A 22748-nucleotide genomic window follows, 5' to 3' on the forward strand; every position below is an offset into this window, starting at 1 on the left:
ATTTTTTACAACAGAAAAGAGCCTCAAAGGGTGGGAGTTTAAAGAGGAAATAGGATTGTTTTTCTTTCAGTTCATTCTCTCTCACACCCACACAGACACATCCATGTATTTTTCCCACCCAGAGAAGAGTAGCTGAAGGTGGTATGTATATACCATGCCTAATCTGAATGGTCAGATTGATTTGAAAAATTGATCCAGTTTATTTCAAATATTTTAATCAGTTCAGAAGATTGATTTGACTCAGCTCAGACTTCCAAATCAGTTTAGTCTAAATCTCTCAGTTAGACTTGATTCAATTTGGGATAGTTCAGGCTATTAAAATGTAGGTATACAAGCATAAAAAGCATCTGAATCAGTCTGATTTCATGTAAGTTTCTACTTGCCAGAGAGATTCTGGATGGCTAACAAGACATTAAAAGCAACGTTCAACAACAATAACCACCACCACAATTCATTTGATAATATGCTTAATAAAAATGGTAAATAAAATACAAAGCACTAAAATACCTGAATTTTATTAACTTTTCACAATGATTTCTCTAATATTTTAAAATAATAAATGTTACACTTGGAAGTTCAGATGGTTGAATAAAGAGAAGTTTCTACTCTATGTTGGTAGATAGGAAGTGATTAAACTTTGAACTGTATTTGACAACACTTTGCAATTTATTTAGTTCCTGCTACTGTTTCAGGTTGGAAACAGAAGTAACTTTAATTTTAAGGTCACTCTTACAGTTCAGTTGAATTTACTTCCAGATAGGTTAGCACAGTATTGCAGCTCAAGTACTTTGAAATAAATATAACAACAAACAACTGCATTTTGAAATACTCTTGTTGCATAGTGCATAGACAAGCTTCTGGATGTATTCCTTTCTTTCAAATTACACAACTGAGAATATCATTAGATGCAAACATATCAGTGGATGATCTTACCTAGCAACTTCATGTAGTTGTTAAATAGGAGGGGCAAGAGCATTTTGCTCTGTGGCAGCTCACAAACATGGCTTTAATCCCTTTGGGCTTTGGATTTAATCTCTTCCCTCCCTGGAACCAGACACAGGAAAAAGGACCACCAGAACACTGTACCTCCCACTCCCAATTTCTACAATAGCCAAGGATAGCATGATAGATGGTATAGAAAGCCCCCAAGAGATCTAGGAGAACTGGGATAATCACACTACTCCAATCCCAGGTCTACCAGAAGTATCCAGATAAGCTACTTCCTCTAGGGCCCTCTGAAGGTGCAACCTAACACTTTGTTAACTTTCTACAAAAATGGAAAGTTGGAGACTAGACAGCTTTTTCCAGAACTGTTGCTTCCAGCAATGGCTTATTGAGGAGATAGTATATCACTACCTGCTTCAAGGCAGGTAGAACTATCCCTGCACTCAAAGATGAATTCACCATTGCATGGATCCAACCACACTTCACCTTCCAGGAGGCCTTAATCAGCCAAGAGGGGCATGGCTCTAAAGGGCAGATATCCAGATTAACAGTCCCCAAAATCCTGTCCACTTCCTCAGGAGTTCTGAGGAATAATACTTCCCAGATAACAAGATCATGCCCAAGTTAACCTGGCTGGACTTGCCCAGTTGGAGTCCAACTTTAAGTGCATCTGAGCAACTTTAATGAACTATTTAGATCCTAAAATATTCCTCATAGTGGCCCTGAAGATGTTCTTGTGATCCCTCCCTCCCCATCAGGGAACAAGTCACCTAAAAACTTATGAGTAGAAATGATAAGAGTAGGAAAATGGCCACTGTTATCACCATAATATAATCTCTAATATGGACTTCATAGGCGTTTGGTCAGATTCACTCTTCATCTTTCTCCAACAGCGCTCTTGATTGTTTCATCTTCTGTTGTTTCATCTCCTAGAACTCATTGGAAAACCAGGGAATCCCTGGGATCAGTGACAGTCACTACATAGGAGCAATCTGATTCAAGGCCCTTGATACCCAGGCCTGAAACCTGAAAGGGGTCCAGATAATCCATTTCATTCATTCAGAAATGGAGTCGAGCTCAGGCAGGGATATCGGTATGATGCAGGAAGGCTGGTACAGTAGTAACAATCCCAACTGATCCCTAGAGCCCAACTTAATAAACAGGGTCTTACATCTAGTAACTTGTGGACCAATGCCCCCAAAAGCCACTAGGGCTTCCCAAATGACAATCACTGCTCCCCCACCCCTGGGATTTCATTGGATTTCGTGAGATAGTGACATTCTTGCTTATGAAATTTCAAGCAGAATCATCAAAATATTGTGAGATCTGGTGGGATTATTCCTCTATCTATCCATAATGAAAAATAATGCATACATTAATTGGTAAAGGGGGAGGGAGAAAAGTTGCAAATGCTATAGAACTTTCGGGTGACTTCTGACCAAGAACATGTGATCTGTAACAGGCATATTCATCATCAAGCAGTTCTTCAATATTTTTATAGGCTTACTATCTTGTTATTTAGAATCCTCCTTTAGATTTTGTATTAGTTATCTGCAATTTATCTATCTATCTATCTATCTATCTATCTATCTATCTATCTATCTATCTATCAGATTTGTCACCACCCATCTCCTCTCACTAGAGGAGTTTCTAAAAATTTCTAAAAATTTATTTTAGAAACATCATAAATGGGAAATCAAGTCCAGCTAGCAATGTTACTTTAAAAAAAACTGGGACTGGGCTTTTAACTGAGTGAAAAATTCAGTTTTAACTGGATGTTGAAAGGGATACAGCTAGAATGTTGCTACTTACTAGTAAAATTCTTTCAACAATCCACTTCCCATTCAAAATGGATGATGTAAAGTTGTATTACTTTGGAGGCTTGATGCCAAGATGCTTTGGCAGATCATTGCCTTGAAATGACTTCATGTTTCTTCATTGAGCATTTATTTTCATTTTTTAATCAAATATTGATGTGGCATTGCACAATAACTAATTACATTGTGAGGTATAGTTTTATGTGGACAATTATCTGGCAATAACTGGATCAATGTTGCATTGCCAGCTAGGCATTACATTGCTTCAAGAGTGAATCATTTTCTACTTCAGCTTGGAAAAGCAACAGCAGTTGGGATTGGGGGAGGAAATGTTGTTTTCTCATACCTGGTCCAGATTACTCTGTCAAGTTTTACTTCACTCTGTGGAGTAGTTTCAATTAAGTATGCTTTAAGTAGAGTGAAACCAATCTCAAAGCAGTTTCCCTGGGATATAACATGGAATTATTTAACAGATAACGTTTCTGGAGTCAAGGACAACTTGAAAGAGTGATGCAACTCATCTTATTACTTTAAGCTGGGGAAGCACAACAAGCAGCCCCCCTAAATATCAGACATGGCATCTGGACCTCCCCAAAAATATGCCACTAATGCCACTAAATGTGATTTTTATCTGACAAAAGGGGAAAATTATTAAATTCATGGGGAGTAATCATATTAAGGGTGTATTCAACTTAAAGATGCAATCAATTAAATTGTAGCAAATTTAGGATTTGTTTAGAATCTGGCCCTGGTATTTCAAACCTAATCCAAAAAGAAATTGTGCACCTCAGGAGCATAGGGCCATTTTTAGTGTAATGGCTCCTTACATTGTCCTTATGTTCTTAGTAGAGTAGAGTAGAGTAGAGTAGAGTAGAGTAGAGTAGAAAAATGGGACACGGTGGTGCTGCGGGTTAAACCACTGAGCTGCTGAGCTTGCCAATCAGAAGGTTGGCTGTTCGAATCCATGTGATCGGGTGAGCTCCCATTGCTAGTCCCAGCTCCTGCCAACCTAGCAGTTTGAAAACATGCAAATGTGAGTAGATTAATAGGTACCGCTTTGGCGGGCAGGTAACGGCATTCTGCTTAGTCATGCCAGCCACGTGACCACGGCAGTGTCTACGGACAAATGCCGGCTCTTTGGCTTTGAAATGGAGATGAGCACCACCCCCTAGAGTTGGACACGACTGGACTTAATGTCAAGGGAAACCTTTACCTTTACCTAGAGTAGACTAGACCTTTTATTGTCATTTCACTATACACCAAGTGTACATTAAAAAGAATTTCGTTGCAGTTGGCTCAAGCAATAAAACAAGAATACAATAATTACTAAATATGTAATATATATTCTTTACCCATTCCCCTCCTCTAATCTTTATCCCTAATAAATATCAGTCCTACACACAGCATGTGTACCCACAGAGTGAGAAGGAATTATTAAGAGTTCAGGAGTCTAATAGGCCAGGGGACAAAACTATTGCCTAATCTAGCCATTCTACATCGAATACAGTGGAACCTTTTCCCAGAGGGTAACAAAGAGAACAAGCCATGATGGGGGTGGAAGGGTTTCAGGCTCTGGACAGACAGCATATTACATTCTAATACCCTTTTAGTTCATTTCTGCTTTTGATTGTCTTAGCATTTTCTCAGTTCAGGAATAGGGACACATTGGAATTCTGAGAGCAGGTTGGGGGCATTCTTACAAAATGCTTGCTAGGGGAGTTTCGGTTGATCACAAAATAGTTTCGGTTAATCAATGAAAATAAATGCTCAATGAAGAAACGTGAAGCCATTTCAAGGCAATGATCAGCCAAAGCTTCTGGTGGGCATGGCCAGTCAAAAGATACCCATTCACCAAAAGAAACACTACCCATCCAAAGAGTTATTTGCCATTCAGATGGGATTTTTGCAAGCCCAGAATATTCATGTATGTAAATTTAATGCTCAAACCTAGTTCTTTACTTTGCAGCATGCCAGGTTCCTATTTATTTATTTTTAAATAAATAACAGAAAAAAATGAACTTCTGAGTTATGGTTTTGATGATTAGAAAAAAAATAGATTATAGAAAAAATGAGAGTTGTATTATAATCATAGAGTAAGAGATAAATTTATAATTGTACATATAACTGCTGTAAAGAAAATTGGAAGCTACTTCTTTATATTTTCTTTCTTTTCCTTTTTCTGTACTTTTGGCTTTGTCTTTCTCTTCTTTCTTTTTTTTCTTTCTTTTTTCTTCTATATTAGTTTCTGTTAGTTTTTATATTTCTTTTTAAAATTTTAATAAAATTATATGCAGAAAAAAAAGAACTAACATAGAGCCTGGTGGACACTAAATGACATTTCTGGGGGCCACAATGTCTATTTTTGGCCTCAGTTGTATGGATATACAGTATTTTATGGTGGCATGGGTTATACAAGTGGAACAAATCCCATTTCATAGAATATAGTTCATTTTAAATAAAAGAACCTAATCCTTTCATCTGATCTAGGATGTTTTCATCATTTCACTTAAATTATTTGTATTTCCTCAGGATCAGGAAAGCACACAAGTAACTTGGTCTTTAGGAGACAGCTGTGATATAAAATGTGGGATCCTTTTCTCTCTTCATGATCTGACTTGGAAAAGAATTGCAGTTCAATATCAAGCTGTATTCACTGAAAGTTAGAAACTAAAGTTATATATCAGTCATCATTATTGAAAAACTGATCTCAGATGAAAGATCTGAAATCAAGCTCACTATCCCAAAAATCTCCTAACAGACAGAGTAGACAGTATTGGATTGCATAGACCAGTTATGTTCCAGATCAAGTCAGCAATCTCTTGCCCTGGGTCCAAAATGACCTATTCTCTTACAATTTTGCTTTAAGTCCAGAGTTTCTCTTCAAAAAAATTTGAGTGAGGACTCAAGATAGGGAGAATTCAGCTACACAATCTGGTCTTGACCAGATTATATGCTGTCGATGGCCTAGGGCCACTTTTTAAACTTATTTTAACTGAAAGAAGATTTGACCCGAAATTTGCTAAAGCAAAAGTTAAGTGGTCTTATCCAAGACTAACCAAAGAGGTTTCTCAGGCAGTGGAATCTGTACTGTTGTTTATTGAGTAGATAAATAAGTAAATTAGAGTTAATGTCAAACATTTTGCATGGTGGGAAATTGGTCACATGGAATCATGCAATTCTGTGAACTGTTCTAGAATTTAAATCCCATTGAATTTTTCTGGGTGTTGAATAATTTACCTGCACAGAGCCTGTATTGTTCCCAGTTTTTCACTTCAGAAAATGTTCATTTGTGAATTGTAGAAGACTGCTGATATGTAAGTCCTCTTACTGAATCTTCTCACACATGGATAGTTTAATGACTGCATATGATTATTTGCTTTCCGAATGCTACATCTCTTACTGTAATTGCCATCTGTTTTAAGAGAAGCTCCAATCAAGACTATTTTGTTTAACTGAAACTCCTAACTGCTATTGTGTGAAGCTTGGCCTATGGTGTTTTAGTATTGCGGGAGTGACTTTAGATTGATCTCTCTCATTAGAACAGTAGCCTTCCTTTTAGAAATGATCATGGAGATAATTTTTCAGAAAGACCAAGTAATTACTGAAATCTCTAGACATGAATGCTATTAGTGCATAATTATAAACAGAACGTAGCTATATGTTTTTGTCTTTCAGTTGGGCATCAAGGAGAAAAAAGTAGCTAGATACTAAAACCATGCCAATGTTTATCTGCTTGTTGGTTTTTATGTCTGGTTACGGAAGGTACTAAAGATAGAATTCTGTAAAGGCTGACCTTTTTAAAGGGATCAGGGAGCTGAATTCTGCTGCATGTTAAAAAAAATATTGAGAGACCCTAAGCTTTATAGCAAGGGAGCAATGCAATTTCTGCATTTTGTGTAACCAATTTCCAGAAGATCCATGTGATGTTCATAGATACTATAAACATACTTCCTTTTCTACATCACATCTCAAATGAAGGTTTGATGAAAAAACTGCTGGGCATCAGCTAAGCACATTTTTAAAAAGTGTATGAACTCTTTCAGAGACTGAACAGTTCTTTTGTTCCTATGATACAGGGATATCCCTGCTCTGGAATGCATAATTCTCTGGAACCATAAAAAAATGTTGAAGATTTTTGCACATTTCCTTCTAGCACCCAGATTTTGATGAAACAACATACAGTATTTTGGGTGGACAGAATGGAGCTGCTTTCTGACCACAGCAAAAGTGAACATGAAAGTAATACAAGTGTTTTGCCTGAATCTAATTTTCTTGGTAGCTATTAATTATTGCATTAGTTGGACTAGAAAAGAAAAAAAGGGAAAAGAAAATAATAGTATTAAACATTACATAATACAAACATGCATGGATACAGAAACCTCCAAGGTAACTTAGCATTTGACAATATTAAACCACTTCTCATCATTCACCTGGAAAAAAATCCCACCCTTGTGTGTAATGAGATGCAAACTCCAAGTATGCCTACACCAAACTCAGCCACGTCTGAAGAACTATGGCAAATTGAATTCCTTACTGTGGTGTAGTAAAAACCTAATGTTCTTCCATATGCTAGATAGGAATGTAAATACAGCTATTTTAAAAAATCCATAGGAAAAGAAACAGTTGCCAAATTAACAGGATTTGCAGAATTCAGAAATAAGTACAACATAAGTAATATTTTGTGTGTGGAATAAATGGGAAAAATCATTCATATGCCCTTGAATTTCTTTTAAGTATTTAGTATATTTTAGGAAATCTGGAGAGCCAGTATGGTATAATTGTTAGGATATTGGACTGGAATTAGAGACCAAGCTTTAGACATGGATACTCAATGCCTAAGCTTGGGCCAATCTCTGTCTCTTGGCCCAGCCTATTTCACAAGTTATTCTTGTTGTTGTTTTTGTTTTGTAAGGATGCAGCTGAGAATGCTCTGGAGGGAGAAGAGATAGTTGATCTTAGGGAAGGTAGAAAACTGTAGCAACTGAACATTCAAGAGCATCAGAATAGCTCAAATCAGACTTGGAAGATCTCCATTTGGATCTTAAAGCAAAAGTTGTTTGTTTCTTTGTTTTTTTTAAAAAAAAGGGGGGAGAGGAAGAGAATTAGGAGCTTCCATAATTGTATGGAGGTATTTCATAGAGATGTTAAATTCCATGGAAATGTTTTATTTTAGTACAGCTGTAGGCATTCAGTTTAAATATTAAATATATTAAGACTTGCCATCAATTACAGCAGCTTAGCATATTTTGTACACATTAGAATTGCAATTCCCAGCCACCATGTTTCAATCCCAACACGCCCAGGAGCCTTAGGCTGAGGCTGAGGAGACTGGAAAGACAATATATTGCAGGAAAACTTTTAACTGGATTTGAATTTTGACCTGCTCTGACATACTTCCTCTGCCTTCTTTTCTGTGTGTTCTTTTTTTCCTTCTTGCAGAGATCTGCCTTTTGACTAAGGGCCGTCGCACTGCCAGCGTGAGAGCAGACACATATTGCCGCCTGTATTCTCTCTCTGTGGACAACTTCAATGAAGTTCTGGAAGAATATCCGATGATGAGGAGAGCATTTGAAACAGTGGCCATTGACAGATTAGATAGGATAGGTGGGGATTCATATTTTTCATCAAATAAACTATTTTTCTCTTTAAGGTCCAGAAACATAACAGGCTGTAGTTTTCCATTTTGATTTGTTTGAATGATTGGGTATAAATAACTATATCTGAGATGATGAAGATGATGATGCTCTTGTTTTGGACAGTAGATTGTGTGTGTGTGTGTGTGTGTGTGTGTGTAGGAGAGAGAAAGGTAAGGATGCCCATGAGTGAAGTACAACTCCTGCTGACTATATGGAGACATCCATACCATTTTCTTGACTATAGTAGGGAAGAGGTTTCCCATTGCCTTCATCCATTCCCATTGTTTCTCCATGGCTCTGGAATTCCTTGCTGGTCTTTGATCCAAGTACTAATCAGGGCCAGCCCAGATAAGGAGGAAGCATATATACAAATTCCTACTCCTCTCTCTGAAAATGCTAGACTTTGTTATTTGCATACAAAATTGAATCCCAACAAAACAGACACATGGTTTACTGACTGAGTTTCAGGCAAGCCTCCATTTTACTATCCCTTATTATCAAGTCAGTTGACCAGATTTACATGAATATATCCTTCCTAAACACCTCTAGCTCCTTGCTATTACAAAGCGATGGTCTTTATTCAGATTATTTCAAGATTAGGGATTGCCACCAATGCATAAAAATATGATATTATATTCAATTGTTATGATTGTAGCTTTACAGAAAATGTTAGTTACAAGAAACAATCCAGTTATTACTGAAGTGGACACTTATTTTGGGGCAATGGATTAAAGCCCTACATGGCATGGGTCCAGGTTACCTACGGGACTTTCACCCCCGCTACATCAACCCGTCCCACCTGATCATGCAGAGAGGGCATGTTGCGGACCTGTCTGTAAAAGAATCCCATCTGGTGGGGTCCAGGAGGCGGGCTTTCTCTGCAACAGTCCCCGCCCTTTGGAACATCCTTCCCCCAGAAGTGAGGTTAGCCCCCGCCCTCCTGGACTTCAGGAAACAGCTGAAGACCTGGTTTTGCTGCCTTGCCTGGAATAGGGAGGGGAAGAGCCATTCTTGGGGCTGGTTGGTTCCCTAGTTCTGCCGGGACCGGTTTTATTCCCTCATGGGTTGAATTAGATTTGCCACGGCTTGGACTTTATTGCATTTTACACTGATTGATTATTTGTAGTACTTATGATTTTATCGAAATTTTAAATTGTTTTTATTGTGAACTGCCCAGGGTCCCCCATGTGGGGGAGATGGGCAGTGATAACAATTTGATAAATCAATAAATCAATAAATACATAACACCAATCCTATAACATTTAATACTAGTGAATTTATAGCCAGGTGTTACATAATATGCTCTATTTTCATATTATTCACATACATTTGGAAAGATTACTCCTCTCAATCTGTTGGTAATTCATTATCAATGTTAAATAATTGTGTTCAAGAAACATGTTAAATGGGGACATGGATTTATAACCTACTTAACCTATTTAGCATTTGTGAAATTAGGACAGCTTGACAAAGAAAGAGAAAGACTCTTTAACACTTAAAATCTGGTTACCCCATTTGCTTGCCTTCCTACAGCTTTGGTAACTTGTCTTATTGGCTTGTACAATATATTTGGATATTAACAAACAAGCAAGTGCACACTGTGATAAATGCAAAATGTCCAAATATTTCTTCACATTGGTCTTTATCACAGTTAATTATTCTGGGTCTTCTTAAAGGTCATTGGATGCAAAACAAATGACTCCAGAGAGTATTTGCAGTGTATTTCTGCATATTCCATGCAAAACAACATTGCCCACATACAAAAATGTCTACGTAGCTTTTGTAATTGAGAGCAAGATCACTCAGTGATACAATAACAGTATTCTTATGGACATGATGCTTTCCCCACAGCTATGCCTTGTGCCCTTTAAAGAGTCCATTGGAGTTAGGTGGCTAATAAGTTTAAATAAAATTAATTAATTAATTAATTAAAATTAAAGGGAACAGGAAGGGGTTGACAAATTCTGCTCCTAGTCTTGATAACTAAATAGAAACTCTTTTGTCACTGAACACTGATTGTTGGATCACATAAGTAGAACAGGATACTTGGTTTCAAGCTGTGCTTTAATGAGTTATCTTGGTGGACAGTGTGGGAAGCAGGATCCTCTACGGACCTTGTTCAAGCCAGCAGGGCATCTCAGTGTGTGTACTTGAAGAATTTCCTCTTGAAAATGAAGGCTATTAACCTTATATGGAGGATATAGCTTGAATTGAATTATTGCTTCTCTTTTATTCTTACAACCATTACAAATTACCATTATCTTGATGCAAAGATGCATTTTAGAGAGAAAGAAGCAGATATGTATTCCTATGTTGAACAGCTGTTAACTTCCATGATTTGTTATGTCAATCTCATTCCCTAAAGGAAAGAAGAATTCACTCCTACTCCAGAAATTCCAAAAAGACCTCAATACTGGCGTTTTCAACAACCAGGAGAGTGAAATTTTGAAACAGATAGTGAAGCATGACCGAGAGATGGTACAGGCTGTTGGGCCAGCAAATTTTTTGCAAACACCTGCTCTGAATTCAAGCCCTTCAACTACCACTTCATTGATGCAAATGAGGACACAGACAACACCTGTCTATGCTGTGACCAACCTCTCCCATGGGAGCTTGAATTCATCAACACCAAGCACACAGACACCTCAACAAGGTGTAGTTTTCTCACCCTGCTCCTACCCTTCTGCAGTCTGTAGTCCATCAATACAGAGTCCTTTAGCTGGCCGAACTTTTCAGTATGCAACGCCTACTGCTTCACAGTTGTCATTGCTGCAGCAGCAGCAGCAGCAGCAGCAGCAGCTGCAACAATCACAGCAGCCACAGCAGATGCCTAGCGGGTCACAGAAGAGCGACATCCATAAGAGTACACAAACTCTTCACAATGCTAGCCTGACAAGAGATGTAAGGCCCCTGTCAGCCTCACAGCCTTCTTTGCCCCATGAGGTATCTACTATGATTTCAAGACCACATCCCACTGTGGGAGAATCTTTAGCCTCCATTCCACAGCCAGTGTCTGGTCTCCAAAGCACAGGAATCCAGGCTGGAAGCAAAGGCACAGTCCCCCAGAGAGTGTCCCTCTTCCGACAGATGTCTTCAGGAGCAATTCCACCAGCACGGGGACCTATGCCATCCACAGCTGGGCTACAAAGAGATACTTCCACAGTCTTAAACAGTGAACTAGAGGGAGATAAACCACGGTTTGCTTCAAACTTATGATTCATGTAGACTGACTAAAGCAGAAGCATTGAGACAGACTGGAATTATTCCCAGGACAATGTTAGAACTTAATTTTGCATAGTTCCCAGCTGTCTACAACAAAAAAGAAAATTGTAGACAAACTTAACCCACAAAATTGAATGTACAATATAAAGACAGACGGAAAAAAGAGAGAAATCCAAATAGCGTCTCTTGTCTTTGTTTCTTATAAACAATTCAGAGTCTAAAAACAGTTGTCATATTTATTTTTAACTCAGTTAAAATATAAGGTTTCCTGATTTGAATCTATATTTTTTAAAAAAGTAACAGTATTATGAATTCCAGGAGCTAAGCCAGAAAATAAGAACAGCTTTCATAGAACACTCACTAGCTTGGAATAGCACCCCTAAAACAGTGCTTTTAAAACTTTCTTAACTATAATTGAGACGGAATTCCTATTTTAGAGGTCCAGGTTACTTTTTGCTGCTTTTATGTTAAGGCTTAGATTTGGGTCAATGAAATTTTTACTGTCTACAAAAACTAGTAAGAACAGTAAATAGTGAAGACTTATTCATCTTGCTGTAAATAACTTTTTAGGCCCAAGTAATAACAAAAAATAGCTCCTGTGTGATGTACCATTGCAAAGTCTTTGTTTAGAAATTTAGTTTCAGCTATTCATGCCAAAATGTAAACATTTAAATTTTTTTACAAGATATAAAATACAATATAATTGTAATGCAATGGCTTGCATTCTAAAATGCTACTTTTACATGCCGTGTTTTTATGCAGATTTGTATGTTTGATTCTGCTATGTGTATTTCAGCAGCGCTACTATCTTCTTTGACCTGGACACCGTCAGAAAATAGTCCATGCATGCTTGGATATAATAGAGGGGGAAAGCGGGGGACAGAAAACTAACCAAAAGATGAACAACAAAAATATCCTGTGCCCTCAATGCAACTAAAAGATTTAGTCAGCTATGTTAGGGGAAGTGGGGAAAAGGAATATTGATAAATGTGAATGTATGGTTTTTACAGTTCATTTCCTATTATGCTGATTTTGAATCTAGAGTTAAAGATTAGAAGTATTTTATTTTAACTGATTGAATGAATTGTTTTAACACTGCTATAGTTAGTCTTTCAGATGTGCACTGTGTCCTCACTGTAACTCTATAGTTGACTGTAGCAATCTTTTTTTTTTTTTTTTAAAAAGAAGTATATTATAGCATCCTGTTTGTTAGGAAATGCACACATTCCAGTGTATAATATAATAATTTGGACAACATATTCTACTGCACCATGTAGCATTGAACATAGAAATGAGTATTTTTCTTTCTTTTTGACTTCTAATGTCTCCACAAAAGAAAGGGAGATTGTAATAGAATATGAAGGTTTTGTGAATCTTTTCTTTCAGTTTCTTTGTCATGTCATCTTATGACATCAGATACCTCCAAAAGGAATATTTCTTAAATGCTGAATGTACTGATTTAGGGCCATTCATTCATTGCCCACTATGTTGCCAGTGCTCTTAGGGTATCTTGTCATCATGGAACATATCTGTATGACATTTTCCCTTAATCATTGGATTGAAATTGTAATTTGGGTTTGTTTGTTTGTTTTTTCTTTTGACACTGTGTCGAAGTTTACTGTTGTCCGTAGTCAGGACTGATCACTTCCAGGAGGCCTGGAAGTTAGATTGAGAGATGTATGAAATTCAACTGAGACCATCTAGTAGACATTAATGGGAGCAGCTATCAAAGCAGGAGGATGGTGATGTAGCTGTTGGTAATATACTGTATAAACCATGGGTTATCCCAAACCCATTCCAGCACTGTACTGATTTTCTCTAATCCACAATGTAGCACTGCTTTAAGATGTACTGTCTATAGCAGAGTCCAATAGAATACCTTTTGAGCCTACATCTCATGATAGTTTATTATTTTTTTAAAGCACTTGTTCCCTACTTTGGATTTTGCCCTGCAGTTGAAAACCAGATATGGACTGCTGCCCCAAATGTCATGCTGCCTGTAAACATTTTTTTCTCCAATATTATTTTAAATGCCTACATGAATTAAGTACAGATTATTTGAATGAATTATTCCACTCCCCAAATGAAAACCAAGTTAATGAGGTCATTTATTCCATGAATATAATGCTGCTGACAGTTAAAACTGAGTGGTCATGAATCACATATAAGGGATATAATATTGAAAGTATTCTAGGTAAACAGCAAGTCCATTTATTTTTAGTATACTAGATCCCTGAATATATATTAATACAGATGATAAATTTTATCCGAACAATTATGATCATATTCTGGTCTTTAAAACTGTTCAAGATTTACATTTGACAGGAGTACAATGGAGTTGGTAGTGAACTATTTTTATACATATGTTTATTTTATTTTATGTACTATACAAAAACTTAACATACATGGTCTTTCAGTAATACTGTTAAGAAAACTTTTTAATGACTTTGTAATATAATGGGCAAAATCTAAGATTTGTAAGTTAATTAAAATGGTACAGGGTATAAAACTAAAATCAAATGTATATAAGAATGTGTGTGTGTATTTATACATATATATATACTTATATGTATACAAAACAATTCACTCATTTCTGTAATATAAAGACTATGCATTGCTATTTTGAGAATTGACCTATTTCTCTCTGAATATAAATAAGCCCTTAAATATGGAACCTTACATCTGTATAGGATGAAATGTATTTACAATAATGTTGGATTATGTTGCTGCTGAAAAAACAATACATCAATCTGATTCTTACAATAACTGTGCAATCAGGGATAAGTTAAACTTTTTTTCTTTTCTCTTTGCTCAAAGCCATAAAGATATATATATATATATATATAAATATATATATGGTTATCAGTAAATTTAACAAAAATATAAAACAATAAAATGTGAATATTTTATTTCATTTGTAATGTTTCCATCCCAACACAGCATATTATTTTAATGGGAACCTGGATGTTTTCTGAGCTATATATCACATGACTGAATGTTTTGTCTTGAGCTATCCCTTCCTCTTGGAAGAACATGCTATTCAGTGATCTGAATGGGATAGACAGGTTTATTTCTTGAAGTTAATCCAAGATGTACACTGATAGCTTTGCTTGTGTGCCTAAGGGACAAAATTTTTATCTCATCTCCGCATACAAGAAACATGAAAAACAACAAGAATTTGGTAGCACCTTAACATTTAACATTTAATAAACCTATTCAGATAAACTTTCATTAAGAAGAGTATATTGTTATGGGAAGGTAACAAGGTGAAAGTCAGAAGATTTAGCATTTCTCAAACAGTGATCTCTGGGCAAAGAAAGACTTAGTTATATATTGAAATTATAAGTGTCGTAAGACTTGCAAAATAAGTGTTCAATCCATTGGCAAGTTGTGGTAGGTATTTTGAGAAGAACATGAGATTGTTGTGGGATAAGTATTCTGGCCTTCCTTACCTACCTTCCTGTTTTTATTGAAACCATTTACCAGTAATAATTTTTAATTAAATTATAAAATATGTCTACAGATTTCCTATACTTTTATGCTGTATAGAAATTTGACTCTTCGGGTGTCTTGAGATACCCTAGTTTATGACATTGTGGAAGCGCATTTTAAATGCTGATAGCAGCTCAACTGACATTAGAAAAGATCTAATTCTTTTACATTCAGAGTTAGGTTGCTAATTCAAGCCTATTTTGACTGGCCTAATACACAAATTCAAATGGGGCAGGGCTTTCATACTGCTATTCTGCCTGGTATCTTGTTGATTTTGATGTAAACATACATACATAATCTGCAGAGGCCACTATTAAAAGAGGACAATTTAAATTTAGGTTATACATAAAGGGCAAAAAAATAGAGCTAGTTGATAGAATGCTTACTAAAGATGGAAAATAGATGAAGAAATATGACGGTAATACATAGCTTGTGATCTCTTATAAGGAATTAATGTTTACTGAAAGAAGTGAAAATGGCTGTATATAAGAGGTGCTTCTGCCCACTTTATTATATGGAAGTGAGACTTAGATATGTCAAGAGAAACGTCAAAGTGTGTTGAACGCAGTTAGAAGTCAATTATTTAAGAAGTGTGAGTGGTAAAACAAGAAAAGAAGAATGACAGGCTGCTAATGAATGTTGTGAAATGAATGCAAAGTGAGTGCCCCATACAAAGAAATATATTTTGTGGTTTGGTCAAAACAATAGATGTTCAAGGAATGAGAAGACCAAGAAAAACTGATAAGTATATAAAATTAAAGGTAATATATAAAGCAGTGTATTGGTAGAATCAAGTGTGCTTTGGAAGGATAAAAAGCTGGTATAGTGGTAAAGGTATAGTGAATGGTATTAATATTTTCTTTTTTTTTAATGACATTAATTTCCTATGCTATTTCCATTTCCACACTTGCATAGCATACATTTGTTCTGAAAGGAAACAGATCAATGGGGACATATACAGTACATGTAGGTAAGGATATCGCCTTTACAGAGGAATTATTTGAGGGGCTTCTGCAGGGGTTCAAAAAAAATCAAGATGGTGGCTGTGACCATGTCATCAAAGATCCACCTCTTTTTTACATGCATCCACACAACCCACATTAAAAAAGGACACGGCTTTGATAGCAAAATCATGGCCAACGTGGCTCTGATTTTTTTTAATCTACCCCTGGATACCATTAAGTTATTCCCCTCTTAAATTAGATGGCCCATATAATGTAGGTAGGTTATCTGAGGAAACAAATACTATAGGTATAATGTGTTATTTGTCCCTGTGTTTGTGGGGTGGGGTGGTACAGAAGGAAACTGCGGGCTGCTAGGCTGACTGGTAGTTGCAATTTAATTATTATAAATGTGTAAGAGTTAATGCTTGAAGTGTTGCTAACACACACATTGGCTTCTTTCTTGTGTTTAAACCGGTGTAGTGGGCAAATGCAGGGAATAACAGCTTCTCCATATGCTTAAGCAATAATAGATGGGTGGGGGGAAGGCACAGATTAAAACCAGGTGTATATTTCCAACATCTTTTTAAAATAAGTTTCCAAATACTTCTCAATGGCCTGCTAGCCATGTCTGAAAAATGAACCATGGATTGGTTACTGTATGTCTAAGGTTTTAGTGAAAGTTTATGCAAAATATTAAGCAAAAAAATCTAGAATATACAGGGCAATGGGATGCATGCATATTTGAACATCCCTTTTATGAGTTTCAATCTTCATCATGTGACTTAGGAGAGAAAAGAACAGGCAAAATGTTTTTATCCTTGACAAGTTTCTTGTTATGTCCGAGCAAAAGGTCTTTTCAGAAAGCAAAGACTTGCTTCGCAGAGGAGGAGGAGGCAAATGAGACCACGCTCCATCAGAGGATTTCAGTAGCAGAAAGTAAGAAAAAATGTTATTGATTCTTTCCTCCCCATTCAGGTTCTCCCCTCAATTGCTATAGACCAGAGTTTCTCAGCCTCGGTGACTTTAAGATGTGTGGACTCCAACTCCCAGAATTCCCAGGTTTCCCAGAATTCCTCATTAAGCCATTTCCAGAAATGTGACTGCAGCTGAGCCAGCCAAAGAGAGTTAGCAAATGCTCTTTAGGTCATATTCACTTGTCACTGAAAGAGCAATGGTGTTTAAAAAAATAAAATCTAATGCCAGAGCTAAATTATACAATAGTTTAATAAGTCTCATTGAACTTTTGCCTTTGATGCTCTAAGGCCACTCAACAATAATAAACTGCAACGCTGCAAATATATTTTAGTACTTAAAATAAGACATATTTGGGACTCTACAACTTGGATGATCTATGTATCATATAAACTGTGAGCTTTTCAAAAAGGCACACTTGCAAAGCTAGAAACAGAAATAGCCCATGCTCTCTGGGGATCAAAGAACTCCCAAAATAGGCAGATAACTAAGGGGGAAAAAAAAGCTTTTGTTTTTTTCCCCTTTTTGCTCGCTTGGCATTTATTCACCATCCTATGCTAGTTGGGTGAACTCATTAAGCTGTTGGCAGCATTTTTGGAAATCAGATGATCTTTTGTTACGAAATAGAAAGTAGAACACAGCAGACTACAATTCATCAAAATGTCCTTCCATTTACATTTCATAATTCATGCTGCTTAAATTTCACTAAAGGTTTCATTGTTACAAGGAGAAATTATCTATTTTTTAAAGAGGTGATAGATCAATTATTCATAAAACATAATTATTAGATTAATAATTTCTTGTAGAGAATATACAATATGTTTTGTATGTTTTTTAAAAGGTGTTAATTCTTCAATTCATAATCAGGAAGGTATTAATACCCAATCTAATTCATCTAAAATATATAAAAATCCCTATGACAAAATTCATGTTGCTTGAAATAGTCTGCACTCTATTCTTAGCCAGGTCAGTTAACATATTTGTACAATACATTAAGCTTGCTTCTTTTTAAGCTTGATTCTTTTTTTGTGGCATGGTGTGTTGTGTGAAGCCAGCCTATTGGGATTATTAATTTATGATTCAATATATCATGCACATCCAGAATATGGTTCAGTTCAATGACTTCATTAATACAGTGAGAACGCAGTGTATGGCACCCCTTAATGTAAAATGGACATGGTGGAACAGACTGAAATTTCCAAGCAGTTTCAACTATGAAAAATGTTGGGACAGAACAGATCCCCATTTTGGTCAGTCATGTTATCATTCTGGTCTGTTATAGCAAGTTTTCTTGTTATTTCCATCACATAGAAATTAGCATAATCTTTTAAGAAGGAGGTTTGTATCGCAGTGAAGATGGTTGTATCACAGTCCCTCTGTATAAATGCAAAGCAAACAAAAATCACAAGGGATATTTTCCAGATAGACTACCCATTCCATTTTGCAGAAATTTCCTCTTTAGACTTTCTGGACATAACTTCACCCTAGCTTCATGTAACCATTTTGAAAATATTGCATTTCATTTATTAGGAGAAGGAAAGTACTATCCAATACTGAAACAAATGTTCATCTTGAAAAAAAAATGGGCTATTCCTCTCTCCTTACAGAATAATTTATTTAATTTCCTGTTTCCTGAATTTACTACCTGCATTTTAGGAAATGTACTGAGCAAAGCTCTGGCAAAGTCATAAACAGGCCAAGATTAGTAATGTATATAGATGACATTACATTAAAGAAGTATATTAGAGGGAGTCGATATTTAGATCAGCTGGGAAACATTTTGAGTAGATGTAAAGCATGCTGAAATGTCTGAATATTTCATTACATGAAACTTTAGAGGCAAAAACTTAATACAGTTTAGTAACTTTCAGAAAATAAAGGGAAAATTGAGATATCCATTTAAGCGAAACAGATTTTAAAAATGTATGTATAAAAAAGGACAGAATAATGATGGATTTCAGCCCTTAGGTTTGGATTCTCATGTGTTCAGGCTTGTTCATCATTGTAAGTCAGTAGTAGTAGCAGCTTACATGCTTCTGAAATATATGGAAATTATGGGGGTTGGTAGCTAGTCCCAACTTGCAGGATTGCAGGTGCAGACACCCCCCATTGTGCGTCTCTCTCACTAGGTCTGGCCATTTCCTTATTAGTGATTTATGGTGCTTTATCCAGCCATCACCATGATGGTACATTGGTAATGAAAACAAGCCTTGCATCACCACAGCAATAGTTAGGTAAAGCTATAAAATGCTATAAATCATTTGTGGGGTAATGGTGTCTGAAATGCACAATAAAGATGTTGTTGTTTATTCGTTCAGTCGCTTCCGACTCTTCGTGACTTCATGGACCAGCCCACGCCAGAGCTTCCTGTCGGTCGTCAACACCCTCAGCTCCCCCAGGGACGAGTCCGTCACCTCTAGAATATCATCCATCCACCTTGCCCTTGGTCGGCCCCTCTTCCTTTTGCCCTCCACACTCCCTAGCATCAGCATCTTCTCCAGGGTGTCCTGTCTTCTCATTATGTGGCCAAAGTATTTCAGTTTTGCCTTTAATATCATTCCCTCCAGTGAGCAGTCTGGCTTAATTTCCTGTAGGATGGACTGGTTTGATCTTCTTGCAGTCCAAGGCACTCTCAGAATTTTCCTCCAACACCACAGTTCAAAAGCATTGATTTTCCTTCGCTCAGCCTCCCTTATGGTCCAGCTCTCGCAGCCATATGTTACTACGGGGAACACCATTGCTTTAACTATGCGGACCTTTGTTGTCAGTGTGATGTCTCTGCTCTTAACTATTTTATCGAGATTTGTCATTGCTCTTCTCCCAAGGATTAAGCGTCTTCTGATTTCCTGACTGCAGTCAGCATCTGCAGTAATCTTTGCACCTAGAAATACAAAGTCTTTCACTGTTTCTACATTTTCTCCCTCTATTTGCCAGTTATCAATCAAGCTGGTTGCCATAATCTTGGTTTTTTTGAGGTTTAGCTGCAAGCCAGCTTTTGCACTTTCTTCTTTCACCTTCATCATAAGGCTCCTCAGTTCCTCTTCGCTTTCAGCCATCCAAGTGGTATCATCTGCATATCTGAGATTGTTGATGTTTCTTCCAGCGATTTTAACTCCAGCCTTGGATTCCTCAAGCCCAGCTTGTCGCATGATGTGTTCTGCATACAAGTTGAATAGGTAGGGTGAGAGTATACAGCCCTGCCATACTCCTTTCCCAATCTTAAACCAGTCCGTTGTTCCGTGGTCTGTTCTTACTGTTGCTACTTGGTCGTTATACATATTCTTCAGGAGGCAGACAAGATGACTTGGTATCCCCATACCACTAAGAACTTGCCACAATTTCTTATGGTCCACACAGTCAAAGGCTTTAGAATAGTCAAGAAAACAGAAATAGATGTTTTTCTGAAACTCCCTGGCTTTTTCCATTATCCATCGGATATTGGCAATTTGGTCCCTAGTTCCTCTGCCTTTTCTAAACCCAGCTTGTACATCTGGCAATTTTTGCTCCATGAATTGCTGAAGTCTACCTTGCAGGATCTTGAGCATTACCTTACTGGCATGTGAAATGAGTGCCACTGTTCGATAGTTTGAACATTCTTTAGTGTTTCCCTTTTTTGGTATGGGGATATAAGTTGATTTTTTTCCAATCTGATGGCCATTCTTGTGTTTTCCAAATTTGCTGGCATCTAGCATGCATTACCTTGACTGCATCATCTCGCAAGATTTTGAACAGTTCAGCTGGGATGCCGTCGTCTCCTGCTGCCTTGTTATTAGCAATGCTTCTTAAGGCCCATTCAACTTCACTCTTCAGGATGTCTGGCTCTAGCTCACTGACCACACCATCAAAGCTATCCCCGATATTGTTATCCTTCCTATACAGGTCTTCTGTATATTCTTGCCACCTTTTCTTGATTTATTCTTCTTCTGTTAGGTCCTTGCCATCTTTGTTTTTGATCATACCCATTTTTGCCTGGAATTTACCTCCGATGTTTCTAATTTTCTGGAAGAGGTCTCTTGTCCTTCCTATTCTATTGTCTTCTTCCACTTCCGTGCATTGCTTGTTTAAAAATAATTCCTTATCTCTTCTGGCTAACCTCTGGAATGTTGCATTTAATTGGGCATATCTCGCCCTATCACTGTTGCCTTTTGCTTTCCTTCTTTCTTGGGCTACTTCTAGTATCTCAGCAGACAGCCATTTTGCCTTCTTGGTTTTCTCTTTGGGATGTATTTTGTTGCCGCCTCCTGAACAATGTTGCAGACTTCTGTCCATAGTTCTTCCAGGACCCTATCTACTAAGTCCAATCCCTTAAATCTATTCTTCACCTCCACTGCATATTCCTTAGGAATATTAGTGAGCTCATATCTAGCTGATCTGTGGGTCTTCCCTAATCTCTTTAGTCTGATCCTAAATTGTGCAAGAAGAAGTTCGTGATCGGAACTACAGTCAGCTCCAGGTCTTGTTTTTACCGACTGTATAGATGTCCGCCACTTCTGGCTGCAAAGGATGTAGTCGATCTGATTTCGGTGTTGTCCATCTGGTGAAGTCCATGTATAAAGCCGTCTCTTAGGTTGCTGGAAGAGGGTGTTTGTTATGCACATTAAGTTGTCTTGGCAAAATTCTATCAGCCTGTGTCCTCCTTCATTTTGTTCTCCCAGGCCATGCTTACCTGTAATTCGAGGTGTCATTTGACTGCCCACCTTAGCATTCCAGTCTCCTGTGATGAAAATAACATCTCTTTTAGGCATGTCATCCAGTAGGTGCTGCAGATCCTCATAGAACTGCTCTACTTCAGCTTCTTCAGCATCTGTGGTTGGGGCGTATATTTGGATCACTGTGATGTTAGATGGCTTGCCCTGAATTCGAATTGAGATAATTCTATCCTTTTTTGGATTGTATGCAAGCACTGCTTTAGCCACTTTACTATGAATTATGAAGGCTACTCCATTTCTTCTGTGGTCCTCTTGTCCACAGTAGTAGATCTGGTGGTCATTTGATGTGAAGTGGCCCATTCCAGTCCATTTCAGTTCACTGACGCCCAGAATGTCTATCTTTAATCTTGACATCTCACCAATAACCACATCCAATTTGCCCTGGCTCATAGATCTTACATTCCAGGTTCCAGTGGTGTGTTGATCCTTAGAACATCGGATTCACCGTTCACCACCAGCACCGTTGGCCGCTAGCTGTCCTTTCGGCTTTGAGCTAGCTGCGTCATCACGTCTGGGGCTAGTTGAACTCATCCTCTGTTCCTCCCCAGTAGCATTTTGACCATCTTCCAACCTGGGGGTCTCATCTTCTGATGGTATACCAACATATCTCTGGTTGTACTGATCCATTTAGTTTTCACAGCAAGAATACTGGGGTGGGTTGCCATTACGTTCCCCAAGGATCGTGTTTAGTCTGACCTCTCTGTCATGACCTTCCCATCTTGGGTGGTCCTTCACGGTTTAGGTCATGGCATCATTGAGCTGCTCAAGCTCCAGCACCACGACAAGGTAACGATCCTTTGCTGAAGACAATAAAGATAGGTTTATTTATTTATTGTAGTTGATTTATATGGCTGTCCATCTCGCAATCATGACTTTGAGCAGCTAACAAAGTTTAAACTACCAGTGCAAAAGAAAAACTGGATAAAAAAACAATAAAAGCAAGAACAAGCACAACTTGTCAACTAATGAAACCTATCAACTAATGCTTCAGGGCCTCAGATGGCCTCCTGA

General features: G+C 37.4%; 1 protein-coding gene across 1 annotated transcript in view; it reads left to right on the forward strand.

Annotated features, from left to right (window-relative positions):
• The window catches only part of HCN1 (hyperpolarization activated cyclic nucleotide gated potassium channel 1), a 141111-nt gene extending 129338 nt beyond the window's left edge, over positions 1–11773 (forward strand). The window contains exons 7-8 of the mRNA XM_063295699.1: positions 8202–8366; positions 10764–11773. Coding sequence (XP_063151769.1) covers positions 8202–8366; positions 10764–11614 — 1016 coding nt within the window. The 3' untranslated portion in view covers positions 11615–11773. The remainder of the gene's footprint in view (positions 1–8201; positions 8367–10763) is intronic.
• The last annotated feature ends 10975 nt before the right edge of the window (positions 11774–22748 follow it).

This window comes from Candoia aspera, chromosome 2 (assembly GCF_035149785.1).
Source record: "Candoia aspera isolate rCanAsp1 chromosome 2, rCanAsp1.hap2, whole genome shotgun sequence".
NCBI classification, from domain to species: Eukaryota; Metazoa; Chordata; class Lepidosauria; order Squamata; family Boidae; genus Candoia; species Candoia aspera.